The sequence below is a fragment of the Calypte anna genome, chromosome 1, assembly GCF_003957555.1.
Source record: "Calypte anna isolate BGI_N300 chromosome 1, bCalAnn1_v1.p, whole genome shotgun sequence".
Classification (NCBI taxonomy): Eukaryota; Metazoa; Chordata; class Aves; order Apodiformes; family Trochilidae; genus Calypte; species Calypte anna.
Genome location: NC_044244.1, coordinates 127197105 through 127217941, shown reverse-complemented (window position 1 = coordinate 127217941; position 20837 = coordinate 127197105). Strand labels below are relative to the sequence as shown.

Here is a 20837-nt window from a genome sequence, read left to right as displayed (position 1 = left end):
GAGGAAACCCCAGCGCAGAATTATCATTCTCCAGCCAATAATCCATAAAGGAAGGAAAGTCCCATGCTACTGCAAAGAAGAGCCAAAGCTTCTCAGTATTCTTACATTTCTAAATTTTTAAAAATCTATTTATAAAAGTGCCCTTTTAGCCCGTATCTCAGAGAGAAGACATTACTCCATGTTTACATTATAGTACTCTGGGGCTTTGAAGTTTGACAGTCAATCCAGAGTGAAAAGGATAACCACATACTGCTACACTTAACACTTCAAGGACAGTCAAAAACATTTCCTATCAATTACCTTCACTTGCTTTGTGCTGAGACATTTTATAGTTCAAATTGTAGACAGAAGAGTTGCTATAATATCTAAAAGCCATTGACAAGCAATAGCCTCAGCAGTGTCCTGTGGGGAAAGTCCCACAGGCACTACTCCACAGTTTCATGACATGCTACAGAAGAAAAAGCCCAATGAGCTAGGAGCAATATGAAAGATGTTTCAAGAGCCTGCCTTTCCTCCAACACACACCTTGACTCTTCTGGATTTCCCTATATTCATGTCAGAACTTGATCCCAGTTACTGTCATGTTGTATAATGGATCTGTTTTGACGTATTTACCTTTAGGATGCAGCCTACACAAAGTGGCCAGCACAACATCAAGGATCCAGCTTAATTTTAAAATTAAATTCTAAAATTCTGAATTTAAAAGTTGAGTTTTGTGATTTAATGGCCACCCGGTGGAGAGAATGCTCCCTTGTTTCCTTAGGATGTAGCCTCTGCCATTAAGATCTCTAGCCAATGGCAGTTTTTCTGAGAAAAAAAATATTTTTATACCTAGCATAGTCCAACCCCACCCTCATCTGGCCAAAGTGATTTTTTTTTTAAAGTACAAGAAAGAACTTTCTTTACTATGCATACTTAAAAAAAAAAAATCAACTTAATTAGAAAAAAACCACAAGTTATATCAGCCCCTGAAATTACTCCTTATTGTCTATATTCATGGGGAATTTTCCTTTTCCTGCCTCCCCAGAATGAAGCAGCCTTCATTGCCTTTATTTCTTTCAGGGTTTGATGACTGAGGGTCAGAAAGGGAACTATAAGCATCCAGCTGTCAATCATCACAGTGCAAGTGGGCAATCAGAGCTAAAACCCAGTGTTAACATAGACATGGGACCAAATTCTCACAACACGTTTATTAAGAGCCCTGAGGATTAAGCTTAGCCTGTTATCTGTATTTACTTTCTATTTCAGCTAGCTACTTTAAAATAATATGCAACATGCTTAAGAATACTATGTAAAATAGTTTTCAAGCAGTATTTGACATATAATTCCAGAAAAGCATAGAAACTTGCTGCTACAGAAATATGCAAGATCTTTGGTACAGCAGTTTATTTAGTGTTGGGCTTGCGTTTTCCTTTGGACCTATATTGACTATTTAATGGTTATTCTATATAACAGTGTCACAAGTTCTATTTGCATAGTGAAAGAACAATGTGACAGACGGTGTTAGGCTTTTTAAATAAAACAAGAACGGTATCTTTGAGAAGCACAAATAAAATCAGACTGAATTTAAGAGGACAAAGAGTATTTAACTTTCTAATCTTACCGTATTTTTCTGCATTTTATGAGAGAAATTTACTTCTCTGCCTGAGCTCAGTGAAAATAGGGACTGAAAAATCAAAAATTTCTACGGGATTTGAAATATAAGACTAATAATCATAACACCCATACTTCACTAGCTGCTGGTATCATTGCAATACATCACATACTTTATACTTTCACTCTATTTTGTTCCAGAAATAGGCCATATTTTTGTCTCATTTACTCCTTTATTTCTTACCCCATCAGCAATCTTCCTTCTCTTTTTTTTAGCTGGGATTACGTATTTGCTGTATGTCCAGCTCCAGAAGACTTTATAGTGGTGCACTGGGATATCAGGCTCTTCTGGAAGATCCCAAGTAATCATTACATTTACACTGCCATCATTGCTTGCACTGATATTGGCAATTCTGATATTAGATGGAGCTGGTGGAGCAGATGGATCTGGAATTTAAAACAGACTGTAAAGTAATCATCTTCAATAATGTAAACATCGTCTTCGTCTTATGTATTTGCCAGGCACACATGAGCTGAAGAAAACTCAAGAAAAAATTTCAAATAATTCATACGGCTTCTTGCAAATTCTATCAATTCAAGCTCTACTGAGTAAAAAGATATGGGTTGGAATCTAGCACTATAATTCTATGTTGTTGATATAACATTATGAAACAAAATTTTATGAAACTTCATCAAAACATATGAGGCTATCAGTTTAACTTCTGTCAATTCATTACTTAAAATACACAGTGAGTTTAAAACACTTGTGTTCTACAAGTTGCCTTTTATAGTTACCACAAAACAGAACGGTGGAAATACTGAATATTTTTCTGGCATTGCCAGGCAATTCTCAGATGATGTTGAAGCTTTCTTCAAAATTACAGTATTAATATCTAGCACCATAAGACATAAAAAGTTCCATAGAATATATATATATATTTAAGATGTAATGATATATTATGATGTCAGAGAGCTCCATGGTGTTTTTTTAGAACAAATGTAATAAGCTGCCCCTGTAATTTATTTCCCTATTCTGATTTAATTTTTGGTCAAAATCAACTGAAATATTATTTCTTCGGTTGTCTCTGTGTTGACCCTAGAGACAAGAACCCTTGAAAGTAAAAGGTTCCAATATTGACCAGCAAAATGTTAAGTCCTCTTTGTAGACCTGCCTGACCGTGAGTAAAGGAAATATTCTGAAATTCTGAAACTGAGCTTTTCAAAGTACAATTTATTATTTGCTAACTTCTACTTTTTAGTCCTACTTTTTATCTCCTACTTTTTTTTTTTTTTTTTCAATTGTTGGTGGTAGTTTAACAGTGGTGACAAAATATAAGGAAACTGCAAGAAGAAAAATTAGGTAAAAGTAAACAGTGTGACTCAAAATAAAAAATAAAAGTATATCAGGCAAAATAAAGGAAATTCATAGTAATTAAGGCACGTTATGAACCTGTAGCCATGAAAAAACTAAACTAATTTAGAAAAAAAGCCAAAACATTGTCATGCTTTTAGCCAAATGAGCCACCACTTATTTGCAAGAAATAAAACTGGAGGTGTGCAGAGGGGACACCAGGCATTCATTTACAGCATGGTTCATGTGCACCTTTTTATAATGGTAAATGAGCTGTTAAATAAACTTTCCAGGCATACCAAGTTCATCAGATAATCCCTATGACAAATGGTCTCAGTGAAAAATTCCATCATCTAGTTCATGCAAACTGACATATTCAGAATTAGTAGAGACAGTGTTTTCTTTTCAAAGATCAGCAGATGTGAAATAATGGCTTAATTCTGTTATTTAACAGGACTCTTGGTTAAATAACAATGTATGTTCCTGTTTCCTCACATATATAATTCAACCTAACATTTGGCCATAAAAGGCACAAAGCATACTTGAATTTAAGAATTTTCAAAATGCAACTTACTTTTTAAAAACAATATAATTTTCTTTTTTCTTCTCAGTTTTAAAATCAGCTTGCTAGCTAGTTCCCTTTATTTATTTTTTTTTCAGCTTTGGAGAAGCACTGTGTCAACACATATGTCCTTACCTATGGAGTAGCCAACAACCCCATCTTAATGTATACAAAGCTATTTATATTGGAGGGGGTATACTTAAGAGATCAATTTATCTAAATGGTTTTTGCTGTTCTTTAATGCAACTTTTAATTTACTTCTATCCTTTAAAAAATACATTGATTAATAAAATTAAAATTAGGCACAATCCATATAAAAAGAATCATGACTCATAGATCCAAATTCTTTATTAAGTATTCACCTTCATTGATACAAAATGTTAGGGGTTTTTTATGTATTGTGGTGATGAAATATTTATAACCTGAAGTGCAACATGATTATATGACTGTAGGTGAATTATTCAGGTTATCTCCCAGAAGTACCATGCATCATGTATTATGCATATATATAACATATGGGATAGAATTAAAGTGATTCAGAGGATATGTCTTTACAAACAGTCAGAGATAAGTAAAAAGAATTCTAACCATAAATCATGTTTGTCTTCACTCTGCATCTATAAAAGACTATGAGAGTCATTAAAAAAATTCTAAAAGTTAAAGGAAACAGCTCTTTTGGACATTGTATTGGACAGTGTATTATATGATTTAAACCAATTTGAAGTTCTATTCACTATTTTTTCCCAAGCCTAAAAATGAATTACCAAAATTAAATTCTTCCTTTTAAAATATCCCCATAAGAATGCAGAATAGTGTGTAATTTTCCTTATACAAATTTAGCAACTGACCAGAATGAAGCTTGTATGTCTCAGGATCACAGAGATTTACTGTTTTCAAGGTAACTTCAAATATCCCTATATTTCCCAGTAACATCAGCAGCAACAGAAACGAGTAAGGAAGAACTATGTGCATACTGAAACCAATTGATTATTTCTTCTGATTTCCACAGCACCAGCATTTCACCTTGTTTTTATAATTGCACAGTTTATTAAAAAAGTTACTTTATCTGTAGCATTTCTTCTGTGTTCACTAGAAACAGACCAGCTAGCAGACAAAATGCTGATCCATATTTAAAAGAAAACCTCGTTATGCTTTTCCTTTGCTATGGCTGAATGTAAACATTGTATTGAAAATTATCAGGCAATTACAGTTCAGGAAAGAAAAAACATCCCCTTAAAAAGGATGTACATGTGAAATAACAGCAATAGCAGAAACATTTCCTTGAGTATCTCCTTTCTTTATAGTTTCTCTTTTGCAAGCCTCACAAGTAACATCCACAAAAATACTTTTGAACAGGAGGAAGAGTGGTGGTGTTGGCAGTAAAAGGCAGAAAGGAAGGAGATCTGCAGTTGGTAGACATGCAAAGGTGAGACATTTGAAAGTGCTACTTTTTCTACAATAGCTTTTTCTAAACCAGTAGACCAAGCTACTCTGAGAATAAGAAATATGAGAAAATCGTAAACTAGATGAATGTAAGATGCCAAAGATGAACAAAACTTAACATATTAAAATTTTCACTGAATCATAGAATGGTTTGGGTTGAAATAGATCTTAAGGATCATCTAATTCCAACCCCCCTGCATGGACAGGGACACCTCACACTAGACAAGGTTGCTCAAAGCCCCCTCCAACCTGACCAGGAACATTTCCAGAGATGATACAATCACCCACTGGGCAACCTGTTCCAGTGTCTGCCACCCTCACACTAAAAAAATTCTTCCTAAGGTCTAAAAAACCCTGTTTGATTGCAGAGACAGAACAGTGAAACATTTCTTGGATTTGGGGCATATTACCTGAAATATGAAGTCATTTAGTGAGCATTTTATACCAGCTAGAGATCCATTTCATATTTTCAAAACAACTATATAATTTATTAATCTAGTTCTATATATTTTTGTGATAATCATAACTATTACAACTGGCAGAACTACCGTTCTGTAAGCCAAAACCTGAAGAATATTAATGTCTTCTTTCATTTAGAAGATTGAGTTTCACCACTAAAACAAAGAAGGAATGGAAGCAAGGCAAGATTTTGTAATCCCTGCTGTTAACAGGAAAAAACTCGAATGACCCAAACCTCACCCTCAACACACCAAAAGCCAAACAAGCCACCTCACCCCCCTCAGAACCTCATACTTCTCCAAATCCCCCCCTCAAAAAAAAACCCCAAAAAACCCCAAAACCCCACAACAAAACAAAACAAAAAACCAAAGAAACCAAATCCAAAACACACCAGACTATTAAGTGTCAGAGCATGGCCTTCCACAAGGCATGCCTGACAGTTACCCAATAACAGATTAGTTGTTTTTTTCTGACTTTTTAAGCCTTCACTGTTGCCTTATTGAATGGAAAACTCATGCTTCTACAAGGTGCTCTGTTTTTACATGTATATACATGTATATACAGACATTAAAAACAGTATACAACTCATGCTGAAATGGTTCAAGGTTAATAACTGGTGCTGGAATATAAACTTATATACATAAGGTGTTTGGTAACCTAAATATGAAGATAAACTGGCATTTTGCCAGCCATTCGGTAGTCTTCATATATCTGTGATCCCTTTGACTTGACTGTCCACATGTATAATTCAGATATGTGAACATTAAGTTACTGGAATGGAAACTACTGACAGTTCTTCAAAGGTAAACTTCTGAAATTTTATATACATTAATTTATGTAAGCATTAAATCAAATTCTTTAGTTTGCAGAAAGAATTATGCTAGTGCCAGCTTTTCCCTTGCAGCTTAAACTATAACTCAAATAAAATAAAAGTCCTTTTATATATATATATATATATATACACACACTAGAATTTGGCACACACAACTGTCCTCAAATCCGAAAAAATTCTGGTCTCAGCAGCCTGACAAGTAAATCACTTCTCTCTGCTAGAAATTATAACTTCATTAGGTCAAGGCTAAAGCTGATGTTCCAGCACATGCAGTAAGTACTGCATTTGTCTGAATTGTATCTGTCTTGAGTATACCCAAAGGACTTAAATTCTTTTCTTGCTAGCTACTCAGCCATCACAAGCAAAACTCTGTCTCTAGTCCCCCAAAGGGAGGATTTCTTGCTGCAAATAAAAGAAAAAAAGAAAACCATCACATCATCACCATTTCAAGAGGCACATCTTCTCCCATTTGTATTTGTAAACATAGAGATAGACAATTTAGATTTCACAAAATTCTTCCAATCAATAGGATCTGGAAGCACTTTGTAACCTTAACAAAACAGTATGGGTAAGATTTACACAGGAATCACACCACACACTGCTGCAGTGCATCCATTTTGGCTTTAAATATGACAACTGTAACGAAAACAGTAAATGATTTGGAATATATGTCAGGGAAGAAAATAAAGACATTGGAACTGGAATTCTCATTCTGAGCTGTAAATGTGATAGCAAGTTTGACTCCAATTTAGACCCTTTTTTTTATAGTGCTTTCACTTAAAATGGATCTCCCATTTCTGTCTTTTAAACATTAGACCTTCCAAGTCTAAAAATCTGCTGAAGCTGCTCTACAGACAATTTTCCAACCATTAAACAGTTCCAAAGCATAAGTGGGAGGACTGGCTTTGCCCCATGGAAATGGCACACATAAAGCAGCTGTGCAACAGTATAAAAAAATCATAGGTCCCAAAGGAGCAACATAAAGAATTTTATTGCCAGGAGTGGGTGTCTGTTCTGGTTTTACTAACACTCAGTAATGTATGCATGAAATCACATCCAGCATGGTACTCATGTGCTGTGAAAACAATGTCGTCTGTTTCCTTTTGCCTGACAATTTATCCTGTGTATGCTAGCAACTGCTTTCATGTTGAAGATAAAAACCTTTAGCAGAGGTAGAAGGATCAGATCGTTTGGGCTCATTGTGTTCATCTTACAGACTCTTTTTGTCTGGGAAAATGTCAGAGTGCCTGACTACAGACCAGCAAGATCGTGTATTATATAGAAATGTCTAACACTGATCCCTCTAGTTCACTGCAGTTTCTGTTCCTAAGACTTCAGTCTCATTGTGAATCATAAAAAGATAGAAAAAAATTGCCTCAAACTCTTACCCAACTACAGAAAAATTAAAAGTTATATTACTACTGCTGAGCAACTTCTGGCTAGTTGGGTTAGGCTATCCAGTGCCAGCTTAATGGGAGAAAAACATAGGAAGCTTTTCATCCAAAAAAACTCATTTATGGATTGCAGGAACAGTTCTTTCCTGCTTCCAGAGAAAATGAAGCAGCTTGGAGAAAGCCAGTAAAAATCTGAAGAGAAATACATTTGTACCTTTGGGGATCAAAAGTGTTCTGTCAGGTATTTTGGTAGCTTTATTTATTGCTGTCATTGCAAATTGTTACCACTCAGCTGAAGGAGAGTGGTAACAGGAGAGCACACAAATTAAAAGGAGAGCACACAAAATTTAAAAACTCTTAACACTTTCAAAATAGCAGAAAGTTTTTATCAATTTTAGCTGACAGTTTCAATCTGAAAATCCATGTGCAGAATCCTACTTCTAGGAAAGAACCTATTCTCCTAGGTGCAGTATTCACTTCATGCTCTAGCTACTGTGTTCTGAACAGGCAGGGTCTAGTATGTGTTTCTTGCAATTTTGGAATTGCATTTTCACAAAATGAAACACCACTTCATTCCTTCTGAAGGGCCCTGTAAGGAATGCAACCCTTCATTTCCTTTATAAAAAAGAAACAGCGTAAAAAAGGTCTCCCTGCTTAAATTTTGAATATTTCATAAATTATATGATTTACAGATTAATGCTATAAATAAACACATGAGGCAGTGTAAAACAGCTAATAAACCTTCACCTCAAATGCTCACAGTGTAAGAGCCTCAAAGACTGCAGTACATTAAACCTCTGGTAAGACGGAATGCTTGATTAAATACCATTGTTTTCCTGGTTTTGCTTTTTTCATGACTGTTAAATTAAACTAATTTGAATAAAAAGGAGTGTTATTTAGTGTTAAAAAAGTTAATGGAAATGACATATCTCTGAAGACAACATTATTTTGAATAAAACAAAACCTTACTTTCCCATGTCTACTTAGAGATCACATTTTTTACATTTGAAAAAACACAAAATAGTAGAAAAGAGTATTGTGGTAACCAGACAAAATTCTCTCTCTAAATAATTGCAGCAGTAATGCTTTTGAGTGTTCTTTTTAACAGCTTAAAATATTTAGTGACAGAGACTTTGTGGTGCCATATTCCTCCCTTGATTCATATTATGTATCAAGTTTGTCATTGTTTAAGGGAAAAACAAACTGAAATAATTTGCTATTCATTATAGCTTATGAAAAATTGGTAAAAGTTCAGCATCCTGTGCAGGAAACTGTCTTAGGAATTGCTGTCATGTTTCCTGATCAAGGGGTTTCTTTTTGAAGAAAATTCTATCAAATCTGATGAATATAATAATCTTCTCCTGGACTTGGCAAAATAAGGTGAATTGAAATGGTACGAGAACTAATGTGAATTTCTGTCCACACTTGACAAAAGCGTAGCACAAACAGATGCCTTCCAAAGGTGATGTGCCAAAGTTCACTTTCCTTTTCCCAATTGGAGGTTAAATGTGTCTGTAGAAGCTCAGCAGGGGCTAGTAGATACTGGCACTCAAAAATCTAGGCACATCTGAGCAAGAGTTTCTGGCCTCTCTGCCAGTCAGGATCCACCACTTCCCACTGAGCTCCAAAGTAGTAATGAAATGTCTACAGGACACTAAAAATGTTACTGCTATGAGTGCCCACTTGGGAACTCATAAGAGTCCTCCCATAAGGCTAAGAGATGAGCCCTGAAGCATCCCAGTACCATTCCCAACAGGAACCACCTGGGAACAGCATGTGTCACCTAACACTTCTACACGTTTCATCTGGCAAACATGGTATCTTTAGAATAAGCTCAGACAATACAAAAGCCTCCAAGACAGTAAAATGAGCTGCCAAAATAGGATTTTGGCTACAAAGCTGAGAGCTAACTGAACTCCCTGCTTATTGGCTACTCATGATTCTATGCTGAGGGCTGGAGTTTAGAATTTAAAGTTGTTGTTTTGAGGGTTATAGAAGCCTTTTGAAAAACACTGGCTACGTGCTTTCTGCTATTATCACAATTCCATCATTTTGATTTCTTAGATGAGCACATAGAATCATAGAATCATAGAATCATAGGGGTTGGAAGGGACCTCGAAAGATCATCTAGTCCAACCCCCCCTGCCAGAGCAGGGCCACCTAGAGCACTTCGCGTAGGAACGTGTCCAGGCGGGTTTTGAATGTCTCCAGTGAAGGAGACTCCACGACCCACCTGGGCAGCCTGTTCCAGGGCTCTGTCACCCTTACAGTAAAAAAATTTTTCCGGATATTCAACTTGAACCTCCTATGCTCCAATTTACACCCATTACTCCTTGTCCTATCACTGGTGCAGAGGTCCTAGTGGCTCCTGCTGTCCTTGTCACAAAGTCCTAAAGATGTTTTCTACCTCCTCCAGACAGCCATGAGCTGCAGTCAAAGAGAGCAAGTGCTTCATGATTAGCTGCAGAAAACACAGAAAAAGAGAATTCTGGTATCTAACATCTAATAATTTCAAAACCTCCACTAGTTCCTGGAACACAAATTACTGCCTAGCTGAGAGGCTATTCAGAGGGAATATCCCTAGTGCACTTACTCTGTTCTTATACTGTTCTCCAAAAATCCACTTTTGGCTGGGGTCAGATACTGGGCTGAAGAGACCTTAAGTATGATTTATCATGGGTGTTCTTATATTCATTACCAATGCAGGTATTTTGAACACCATACTTCTGTGGCTAGCATACTCAGTAGGAGATGAAGTTTTATGAAAGTAATACGAAACCCGCCTGAAAAAGTCACTCTTAAGACAAAACTTCAGTAAAGTCATGGTTTACTTTTCTTTAACTGCAACTGTAGTCATTCCAAGCAGAACAGTTGAGGAATCTTTACAATAAAACAATTGACAATGATGAAAGTTTAAAGTCAAATTGGTGCCAGATTCAGTAACATGGTGCTGTATCTGCTGAAGTGCTGCTCATAAAGAACAGCAAAGAGAAAGCCACTACTGCTGCAAAGGCAACTCAGCTTGAAGGAACTGTATTTTTGATGTGACTGAAATGATATGCTACTTAATTATCATAAATTCTTATTTTTTTTTTTATATGCTCGAGAAGTTTTGTGGTCACAGCAATAATGGGATAGCTATTCTAGCCAACCTTCCCACTGCAAATATGTAGCAATGAAAATCATTGAGTCTATGCATGCTTAGTCAGTAAGCAATTAAACCATCCATACCAGCAAAGCACTTTCATGTGTCTCTAACTGCATCCACTACAAGATTTTTTCTAGGCCTGCCTACAGCCAAACAGCAAGCTGGAAGCTATCATGGGAACCCGTGGATGCCAACTGCCTGTATTGCAAGATAAATTTATCAGCAGAAAGAGGAGGAAAGTTTGCCTTATAATAGCCTAGAGATTCTGTCACAAGCAGAACAAAGACAATCTTTCTATTAGTCGTGTGATGAGTCATGGATCTCATTCTTTGGCACTAAAGTTGACTCATATGGTCTAGCTGTGCCCACATTATTGACTGTCTTTAAGAGAGGGGGACCACATCCAAACCTCTGTATGTTGGGAGTGGTTTCTGGCTTGTGGTTAATTCCTATACTATGCCTGAGAGTCATCCAGGAAAATTTTGCTTCGTGTGGGCCAAAGGCACACCAGGGAGAATGCCAGAAACTTCACAGGATGGAAGATCCATTCCCATCTCCACCGTCCCCCAAGAACCATTTACTGATACAGAAATAATTTTGAAAGTTAATTATTTACCCAAAGCCTTGCAAAATGAGAAGTGGCAATAAAAATTCCTACAATACTTTGTGGATTGTCCAGCATGATTTTCTTATGAGCAGAAAGGAGGTTGGAGCCGGAGGGGGTCGGTCTCTTCTGCCAGGGGAGGTTTAGGGTGGGTATTAGGAAGAAATTCTTTACAGAGAGGGTGAACAGGCATTGGAATGGGCTGCCCAGGGAGGTGGTGGATTCTCCATCCCTGGAGGTTTTTAAGAAGAGACTGATGTGGCACTCAGTGCCATGGTCTGGTAACAACGGTGATAGTGGATCAAGGATTGGACTTGATGATCTCAAAGGTTCTTTCCAACCCAGATGATTCTGTGATTCTGTGAAATGCTACTAAGCATTTATGCACTTTTTATTCTTAAGCTCTTACAATTAGTGCTAGCAAGGAGAAAGGTATATTACAAGATCCCGCAGTTACATCAAAACAATGCTGCTACAATTATTTAGGCACAGGCAACAAAATATTTCAGTATTCTGCTAAACACATGGCAGCAACATATTTCTCATAACTAAAATGAAAAAGAAGAGAAACCTCTTGGAATAACAGACTGATAGCCCAGATCCTTCACGTTTCATGGTCAGGGTCATGTTGGTTACCAACCATGCAGAAAACGTTTAAAAGGTTTATTTCCTGTGACCCCTTACTGATAAAACAATAATGGCATCTTATAATTCCTTTGCTGACTTCAAGCAAACCTCCCACTATCTCTAAATCCAGTGGAAAAAATACCCCAAGCCCAACCTGTTAAAACCTTTCTGTCAGAAAACTAGGCAACTCAGGTTGTGATCCACAGTGTGACTGAGCAGAAGGTGAGCATCAGACACAGGGAACAAAAACTGACTGACCTTTTGAGGATCTGAAGTGTTTGCTGGGTGCTGTGAAGCCTCTCGTCCCATGCACGTTGACAGCTGCCACGCGGAACTGGTACCACCTGCTCGCTCGGATGTCAGGCAGCCGAACCCGCTCGTCTGTAGTCTGGTGGGGAAAATTGTCATGCTTACATGATGAGTTCTGCCACGGCCAGTTGTGCTATCATCTCCCATGCAACACTGCTCAGTCAGACCAAAGGGGAGGGGATGAATTTTCTTAATATGCCCCAGGGTCAGCAACCTGTGCGCAACCACCGCACCTGACTCCGAGTGTCATTCTGCACTGCAAAGCATTTACAGATGTGAACAAAATCATAAAACCACCCAATTTTACAGTGTATTGCAGGTCTTTTCAGGAAAAAAGAGTAACCTTTAGAAAACTGGTGAAGTGTTAAATTCACAAAATTAGTTTTCCAGCTACCACAACCTTCACTAGTGTATAAGGCCTAGCTGTTCACATGTTGATGTTTCAGGGAATTCAATGCCCTGGGTCACAGGTCTCATTTCTGTAATTATCAATTCTCAGAGAATTAGGGGCCCAACATGGCTTCACAAAATTCAGAGCTGTGAGAAGCCAACTTTTTTTGGTTCATAGAAAACATGAAACCCTCAAGTAATGAATGCAAACCTTCTTCAGATCTTTGGCACTCATGTCAAAAAGACACTCACAGCGTTAACTCTTCCCTCCAGACTTTTCTCAGGTAATAGGAGATGGTGTTTTCTCCAGCAACTCCCACTGAGACTGCTAGTGTCATGGCTTCAATTGCCACTTTCTGAGAGGAGTGCCTGAACCACCGAAATATGGAATAAACAGGGATGGACTCTGAGCTCTTTCAGTAGGAGGAGCTTTTACATGCTCTTATTCTGAACCCTTCTTTCCTCTATCTTTTTTTCTTCTTCCTTTTAACTTTTTCAGAGCTATCTTCTGCATGGTTTCTTATTTTTTTGGCTAAGGTGCTGAACACAGCCTTCTGGTAACCCCTAAATGACTGCTGCATACAGAAGTAGCATTTTTGTAGAACTCATCAGAAACTCATTTATTTGCTGTGGCCACATTTATTGCATTTTAACTGAATTCTTTAATCAAAATAAACCATGACCCTGAACCAAATGTCCTGTATATGTCTAAATATATTACAGAAACATTACGGACTATCATTACTGATGTGAGCTCATTAAAAATATAGTAACATTGATTTATTTTCACAAATTCTGTTTGCTGTAACCTCAAAAATCTATCTTCCCTGTATCAGGTTTCATGGTACTTGCAATGATGCCAAGCACTTCCCAAAAAAGGAACTGCTTTTTGGTCTTTCCAATCTGTGTAAGAAAGTAGAAGCTGCTGACATAACTCTGCTAGCCAGAATCTGAAGAAGTTGCTTCAGCCCTCCAGCAATGGTATTTTTAGAACCCTGGCAAATAAAATTTGTTACCCTGCAATTAATCTCTTCATTTGGTGACAAGCAAAATTTAGGGAAATGGGTATCTTGTTTGTGTGTGTGCATGCAAATTTTCTAAACTGCGCTACAGATTTGAACCCCTCACATATTGCAGCTACTTAGAGTCTTTCCTCCATTTCTCCATTTTGAATTAAGGGTAACAGACCCAGTACTTTCATTGTCTGCCTCATATTCTTTCCTTTTTTCAGTTTTTATATTACCTGTGGAATGGATTATCTTATCCAGTGAGGGATTACCCTAGGGAAGAAAGAGCCTGGCTGAACTAATTTTTAATAATATTTTCATTTTATGGACCACTCAAACGTGCTAGTTTTTTGCAGCATGCAGGCCCACATACCCAAGAATTTACAGCTGAGACAAAACAGTGAAATAGAGTAAAACAAATTATCACTATATTAACAGAAAAAAAAAACCACCTCACAGATTTATTTAGGCTACTGCAGCAACTGAAATCAGGTTCAGGATCAATATCTAATTACAATTAACTAGTTAGAGCACTATGGGTTTTTAAAAAGAGATTTGTTGACTTTAGTTACAAGGCAAACGTAATCTGAATAGACTTGACCCCAAATTCTTTGGCTAAGGAATACTGTTTTTCATTTGGATCACCTCAGTTACTCTGCAAGGACTAATTAAAAGAAAGGATTTCAGTTGTGTCAAGTCTTCCATGGCAACTTTGAAATACTGCAAAATCAAATAATCCATCATTCCATATCACCAAAATTAATTTAATCTATGAACGTGCCTTGGGCTTATTCCTCTCATCATTGATTTTATTGGCAAAGCTCTTGCTAAATTCAATGGCACACAAGAGGTGTAACCCTTTTGTTTACCTCTAAGCAATCTGTACATGAGAGTTAATAGACTTCAAGAAAGCGATAAATATTACTGAGATGTCTTATACTATCTTAGTGGTAAATAGATTGTTTTGTTGTTGTTTAATTGTTTCAGTTACTCATACTGAGCATATTATTTAAATATGTTTGGAGCTCACATAATATTCAGAGTCCTTTCAATATCTGACATATTAATGTAAGACCACCAACTGATACCGATATAATCAATGGACTGATTCACCATATTCATTTCATTTCTTATATCTTATCAATCCTGGATTTCCTTCTCTAGTGCAAAGGTTTAAATGAAATAGGAGAGGACAGCTTCATCCTGCTAAGCTTATAGCTCTGCACCTTCTTTTGAAAAAACTCACAGTAATAAAAAAAATTTTCAGTACAGAGAGTGAGCAGATACTATCCAGTGTAAAAAAAAGAGGTGAATTTATGTTTCCTTTGATACAAAAGATACCTGACAGTGCTGCATCCACTACTCTATCAAAAGACAGCAGACCTCTCCTGTTTTGTGTGAATACAGTCCCACAGAAGGTGGGCATTCTCTAAGAATGCTTACCAAGACAAGCCCTCTCACAGGAGATAAAGAAAGAAACCTTTACTGTACAGGACTGGTGACTGGCTCCAGCAGGCATTTCTCACTATCAAGAACTGAGAAATTTTTTGTGATCCTCAAAATTAGAATTTCAGGTGTGTCATAAAGTTTAAGTTTAAAAAAAATATTAGTTGTAGCCATAGTTTAGACAATTTCAAAGTGAAACACTAGTGTTTGTCACAATCAAGCTACCAGTATATACAGATACTTGTTTGTTTTAATAAAGGCATAAACTAGTAAGTAAATTTCATTATTTTGTTCCTAGATGTATGCATAGACGTGTGTATACTTGACAAATTCACATAACACGGACATATTCTGTCTGAAAATAACTGGTCTGGCATATTTAAATTAACTTCATTAGTTAAGTAAATATGATGAACTACCTTTGTTTCCAATGTAAACAGTAACACAATAATAACTTTTAGAAGGCATTAACACCAAACAGAATTATAAGTTTGTCCACAAGATATACAGTATTCTCATGGGATAGTGCAGCATCTCCTACTGAGCTGGTTAAACCTTATGAAATAGTAGTGTAAGGAAATTGGTGTAACCCAGTAGCACACTGTGCATTGTAGCTAACTAAACTAACTACTAGCGTGGTTCCCATAGTTTTTATATCAATAGATGGAAATTAGTCATTTAGTTATGCCAAATTTTCAAAAAAATGTGCAGTTAAAGACTAAAGTTAGCAATCCCTTCTTCCTGACATGAAAAATAACTACAATTGTTTATAGTGTTCACTTTCTTAAGTTAAACTACTAGCTCATTAATAGAGTGAGCTTTCCTCCTTAAAAATAAAACATCAAAAACAACCTGATGACACAATACAAAGGAAATAAACTTTCTCAAAATTATGTTTTCAATATTCAGTAAAAAATTATGAGACATGAGAAATTACTTGCAAATTAGCTAATGTAAAGGCATTAGAAACCAGAAGGGTTTTTCGAAAAGTAAACACCTTAAATAAGCTTACTGAAAATTATAACTCCATTTCTTCTTGGACAGATAATTAAAATAGAATATTGGATGAAGAACTCTGATAAAATTTATTCTATGAAGGTGCAAAACAAAACCTTTGCATAATTATACTACATATAGGTATAGGCATAGAGAAATTCAAATCCCTGCCCACAGCCTTTTGATCTTGGGCTATTTTTTTATATGCTGTCTAGGCTTAATATGCAGGGTGATGAAAGAGCTAACACCATCTCCCCTGAACTGAGATGCCCCAGGAATTCTCAGATGAGTGGCTGAGATCTTTGCAGACTTTCCCTATAATTAAGGTCTCATATACCAATGTTTTGGAATCAAATACAAGAAAAATATCTCGGTTATTGAGACAAGAAAAGCCTGGAGGCTGTGCCCAGTCACTTCAGTCAAACTGGATATCCATCCCTGCTGAAATATGAATTCTATTACGTGCAGTCACACTTAACAAATTTGACTGCCTGGTAGGATATCTAAAACTACAGACATCATGGAGGTACATTAGAGAGAAGTTCTGATTACTAGGGCTCCTCGAGGATGCCGAGCCTGTATGTTCCCTAAGGTGCACACAGTTCATAAAGCCAGTCACACATCCTGAAGCTTGTTCCGAACTGACATCTGCAGAGGGGTTCACCATGCAATCAAACCTGACTCCTGTGATGCAGAAGGGACAGAGAAGTTCTCAGAAAGATGCCAGTTGGAGGAGGCTTCTCCTGTAACAGAGATCAACTCAGCCCCTTCTGCCCACCTGTAGCAGAGCCTCAGAAAAGGCAGCAGTCAGGATTTGTACCACTTGCACAGGAAGAAATTTCTGAATCATTCTCCTCTGTACGTCCACTGAGAAAAGGCAGAGGTTCCTATACAAACCACTACTATGAAGCATATGCTTCCAGAACTGTGATGTGGTTTGTTTCTGGGATGAGAAAAAGCACAGTACTGTGCTACCTCTGCAGTTTGGATCCACCAGCCAGAAGAGATGGGCTTCTACAGTCTAGCACACATAAACCACACAGGATCAGGGAGCAGTAATTCAGATCAGGCTCATCTGTGCTACACGGTATCTTCCTAGTAGCAAGGGCAGGAGACTGTTTGCTGAACAAGGGGAATGCAGATTTAAGCCCTGCACCTCAGCTGAGAGATAATAAATACTGCCCTGAAGCTTTATCAGGTTTCGAGGTGTCCATGTTCCCCTGGGTCTGCACAAACAGGGTTTCATGTCTGACTCTGCTGCAGGTGATTTTTTCTGAGCAATACTCTACATAGTGACAACCCTGTGTAGCACCACACTGCAGCTAAGAACTTCAATTCCAAGCATTCAGTTTTAAAACCTTGATATTATTTTAACATAGCTGTTTTCCTACACAGTCTGAATTGAGAATGAGCACAAACTGTGGACAGAATTTACTCTCCTTGATTTATTTGGGGATGGTTCTATTTATTATCTATTTCCTTTTTCTTATTTTTTTTTTTCCTTTTTTTTGGGGGGGGAGAGGTGGTTTTTTGTTTATTTGGTTTTTTGTTTTTTCTTTGGTTTTTTTTTGGGGGGGGTTGTTTGTTTGTTTGTTTTTGCTATTTTGGTGGTGGTGGGTTTGGGTTTTTTCCTAGCTATAACATTTTGCAGGTCTTTTCAAAATCAGCATTTTACTTTTCCTGCCAGCAGGGATGAGGGTGAAGCAGTTAAGATAAATGACTGGAGCTTTGCCATCCAGGTGGACTGTCAGCATGTTAAAAAACAGATTGAAACTGGTAAAGAACTAAGTGAAAATTTATGCTCTGTTGGCTGCTTCTCATTAAGAAACATTTGCTCATGAATCTTACATTTTCAGACTGGACTGCACAGAGGGATAAGAGCATGACATCATAGCCTTCTCTGAATTAGGAGGGTAACATCTGAAAAAAAATAACTTACAAAGAATAAAGGATTTAGTCTTTTTATTAAAAAATAAATAGCCTTTTCACCAGTTGTATGCCTTAGAGACTGTGCACTGAGCCCCACTGACCTCAAAAAAACTATGTCTCTTCTGTGCTTCCTTCAACAGATTTTGGCATCTAATTCTACATTTTTCAAGAGATTTGTGGCTTGCAGAGGCTTTGGGATCCCTATCTAAACAGATCATAAGCATGTGCTTACAAGAAAGTGGACTCACTGGCCTTCTGAAAATAAAGCTTTCAGCTAGTTTTGTAGATTTTTATCTATAAAGAGCAAACCCATAAAATAAACTCATTTTGAAAACATAAACATTTGAGTACTTTTTCTTCTGAGGACAAAGAAACCACTATATACTTCTTTACTGATACATTCACACATTTTTTTGCGAAGTCATGTTCAATACATACCAAAAGCATTTGATGTTCCTATAACTGAAAAACTAGAAGTGAAAATTTTGACATTCATTTCTCAGTAAATCTATAAAACAGTTAATTGAGCAGTGAAGGCAATGGAAATCAGGATTATTTGCAGCTGTCATGACCTGGAAAGAGACTCTGTAAAGCAATACACAAAGCTTTATAAAGCTCTGGCATGAGCCTCCCTACCTGTAAGTGACCTCTTTTCCCATCTGAAGAGGACCTTTAGATTATGGTCTTGAAGCTAAGGATCCATACAGACTTACTAAGAACTGACCTGTGCCACAGTTTGCCAGTTAGTAGCATCATCTTCACTTGGATGGATTCCTTGGTTCCACCTCCTCTGAACAACATAGATCACAGGCTCAATGGAAATATTGAATTTTGAAGACCACTTCACCTCCAGGTCTCCAGACTGAAGTTCTATGAATTTTAATTCTTTTCGGGGTTTCAGTGGAACACCTGTAGCCGGAAAGTGAAGACGACACTATGTGAGTATTTCACAAGATGCAATTAAATCATATGTGGATGAAGTTGTATTTAAAAAACTATAGAATTAATAAAAGAGATTGTTGGTCACAGAGACAAAAAAAAGGGGGGTGATGGACAGGCTGATGAGCATGAGTTTCAAAAGCCGACCTGTCTCTTCTAACAGTAAAGTCCATCTTAAAACAACCTTCAAAATTATTTCATTAGTTCATTTAAAAAAAAAAATCTGAAAGTTGTAAAGCAAGAACTGATCTCAGAGAAAACTCTTTCCAAATAGGCTTTGAGAACCTGAAGAAAGATCCTTTGGATCCAAAGCAGAATCAGCTACACCTGTTGTTCAGTTGAGTCACCTAATTTGGCCTTTCATAGCATCACACAGTAATCCATCCCACTAATTCTCTATCCTACCATTACAGAGCTTCCTCATTGCCTTGTTTTAGTCTCTTCAGCTGCATCTTAACCTCAGTTTTGTCCATGATGTTCATGGCTCATAGGGAACAAGTTCTTTCACCTTGTTCCTTCACAAGTTCTTCTTTCACAAGTTCCTTCACCTATGAAGGAGGCTTTCATGTACTGCAAGACTGTTATTGCACACATGAATGTTTTCTTCTTCAGTCTAATAACTACAGCATACTCCTTTTTCCTTTTAGTTGTCTCTGGAAACTCTCCCGTTGGCCCACAACCCTTCTCCAGAGCCAGCACTGGACACAGATTGTGTGAGAATCACACATCTTACATTAGGTCTTGTATACTTAAGAAAGCTGCTTGCCTTCTCCATCACAGCATAATCTTATTAACTCACATGCAGCTGTACTGCATGATGTGGCACCCTCCACTCCTCAGTAAAAACCTAGGAAAGGTAGCTCCAAGGCATCTTGGAAGAGATGTTATATCTAATGTATATAATCTGATTGGTACATTTCAAAGACAAAGATGTCTTTCTAAAACTTCACAGTAATTTCTCATTACATCATGATACTGAGGGACAGTTATTTCTGTTGTTTGTACTGCTGATAATATCACCTTTTGAAAACATCTGCAGTAGCTTGAAGAAAAAAAAAACAACTCTTCAAATTTGGAATCTTCTGATTGATTCAACAAATCAAGTGTTAGATACATTTCTCTAGACAGACATAAGGAACTCATGTGTTTGAGCATTTTGTCACTTCAGGATATGTCACCAATAAAATTTCTGCCCTGACATATAAACATCACATGCACTTTAGTTATTTTTTCATTTCAGCAGGAATCCACATAAGTCCAGTTGTTCTGTGTGTTGGCTCAATAAATTTCTTCCTACTTCCACTGCAGACAAATTAGTACTACAGTTTCCTTAAAGTAAACAAACGGTGATATTTTAAGAGGTCTTCTCCTAAATCTGATTATAAATTAATTATAAGTAAACAAAAATGTGTATTGTAGCCCTTGAAGCAACCCAAGATCAAACTGAGGAAAACGCGGCTATCACAGCATTTTAAACCCTGTATACCCTTCAAGAGCCAGCAGTCTTAGTCTAATAGAGGAAACATCACAGAACACGTCAGTTTGGATTTTCACATTCGAAAATCCTTCTTTAATTATGGTGTACAATAATCCTACAATTTGCATGTTAAGAAAACTTCCATCTGCTTTGCATTAGGAGCAGTCGGATTCACTTGATTGCCAGCGCCTCCACCTCCCCGGCGTTACGTAATTGCGTGCAGATGGGGGGCAGCAGCACGGACCAGGGGAGCACAGCACAAGTGCATTGCAAAATGCTTTTGCAGGACCAGCACCATCAATTTCATATCCAGATGTGTAGATCCAATCAC

General features: G+C 37.2%; 1 protein-coding gene across 2 annotated transcripts in view; it reads right to left on the bottom strand.

Moving 5' to 3' along the window:
- Positions 1-20837, bottom strand: part of ANOS1 (anosmin 1) — a 123919-nt gene that overhangs the window by 30905 nt on the left and 72177 nt on the right. For both annotated transcript variants that reach the window (XM_030456553.1, XM_030456545.1), the window contains 3 exons: positions 18815-18999; positions 12272-12401; positions 1838-2040 (listed from right to left, as the gene is read on the bottom strand). In XM_030456553.1, coding sequence (XP_030312413.1) covers positions 1838-2040; positions 12272-12401; positions 18815-18999 — 518 coding nt within the window. The remainder of the gene's footprint in view (positions 1-1837; positions 2041-12271; positions 12402-18814; positions 19000-20837) is intronic.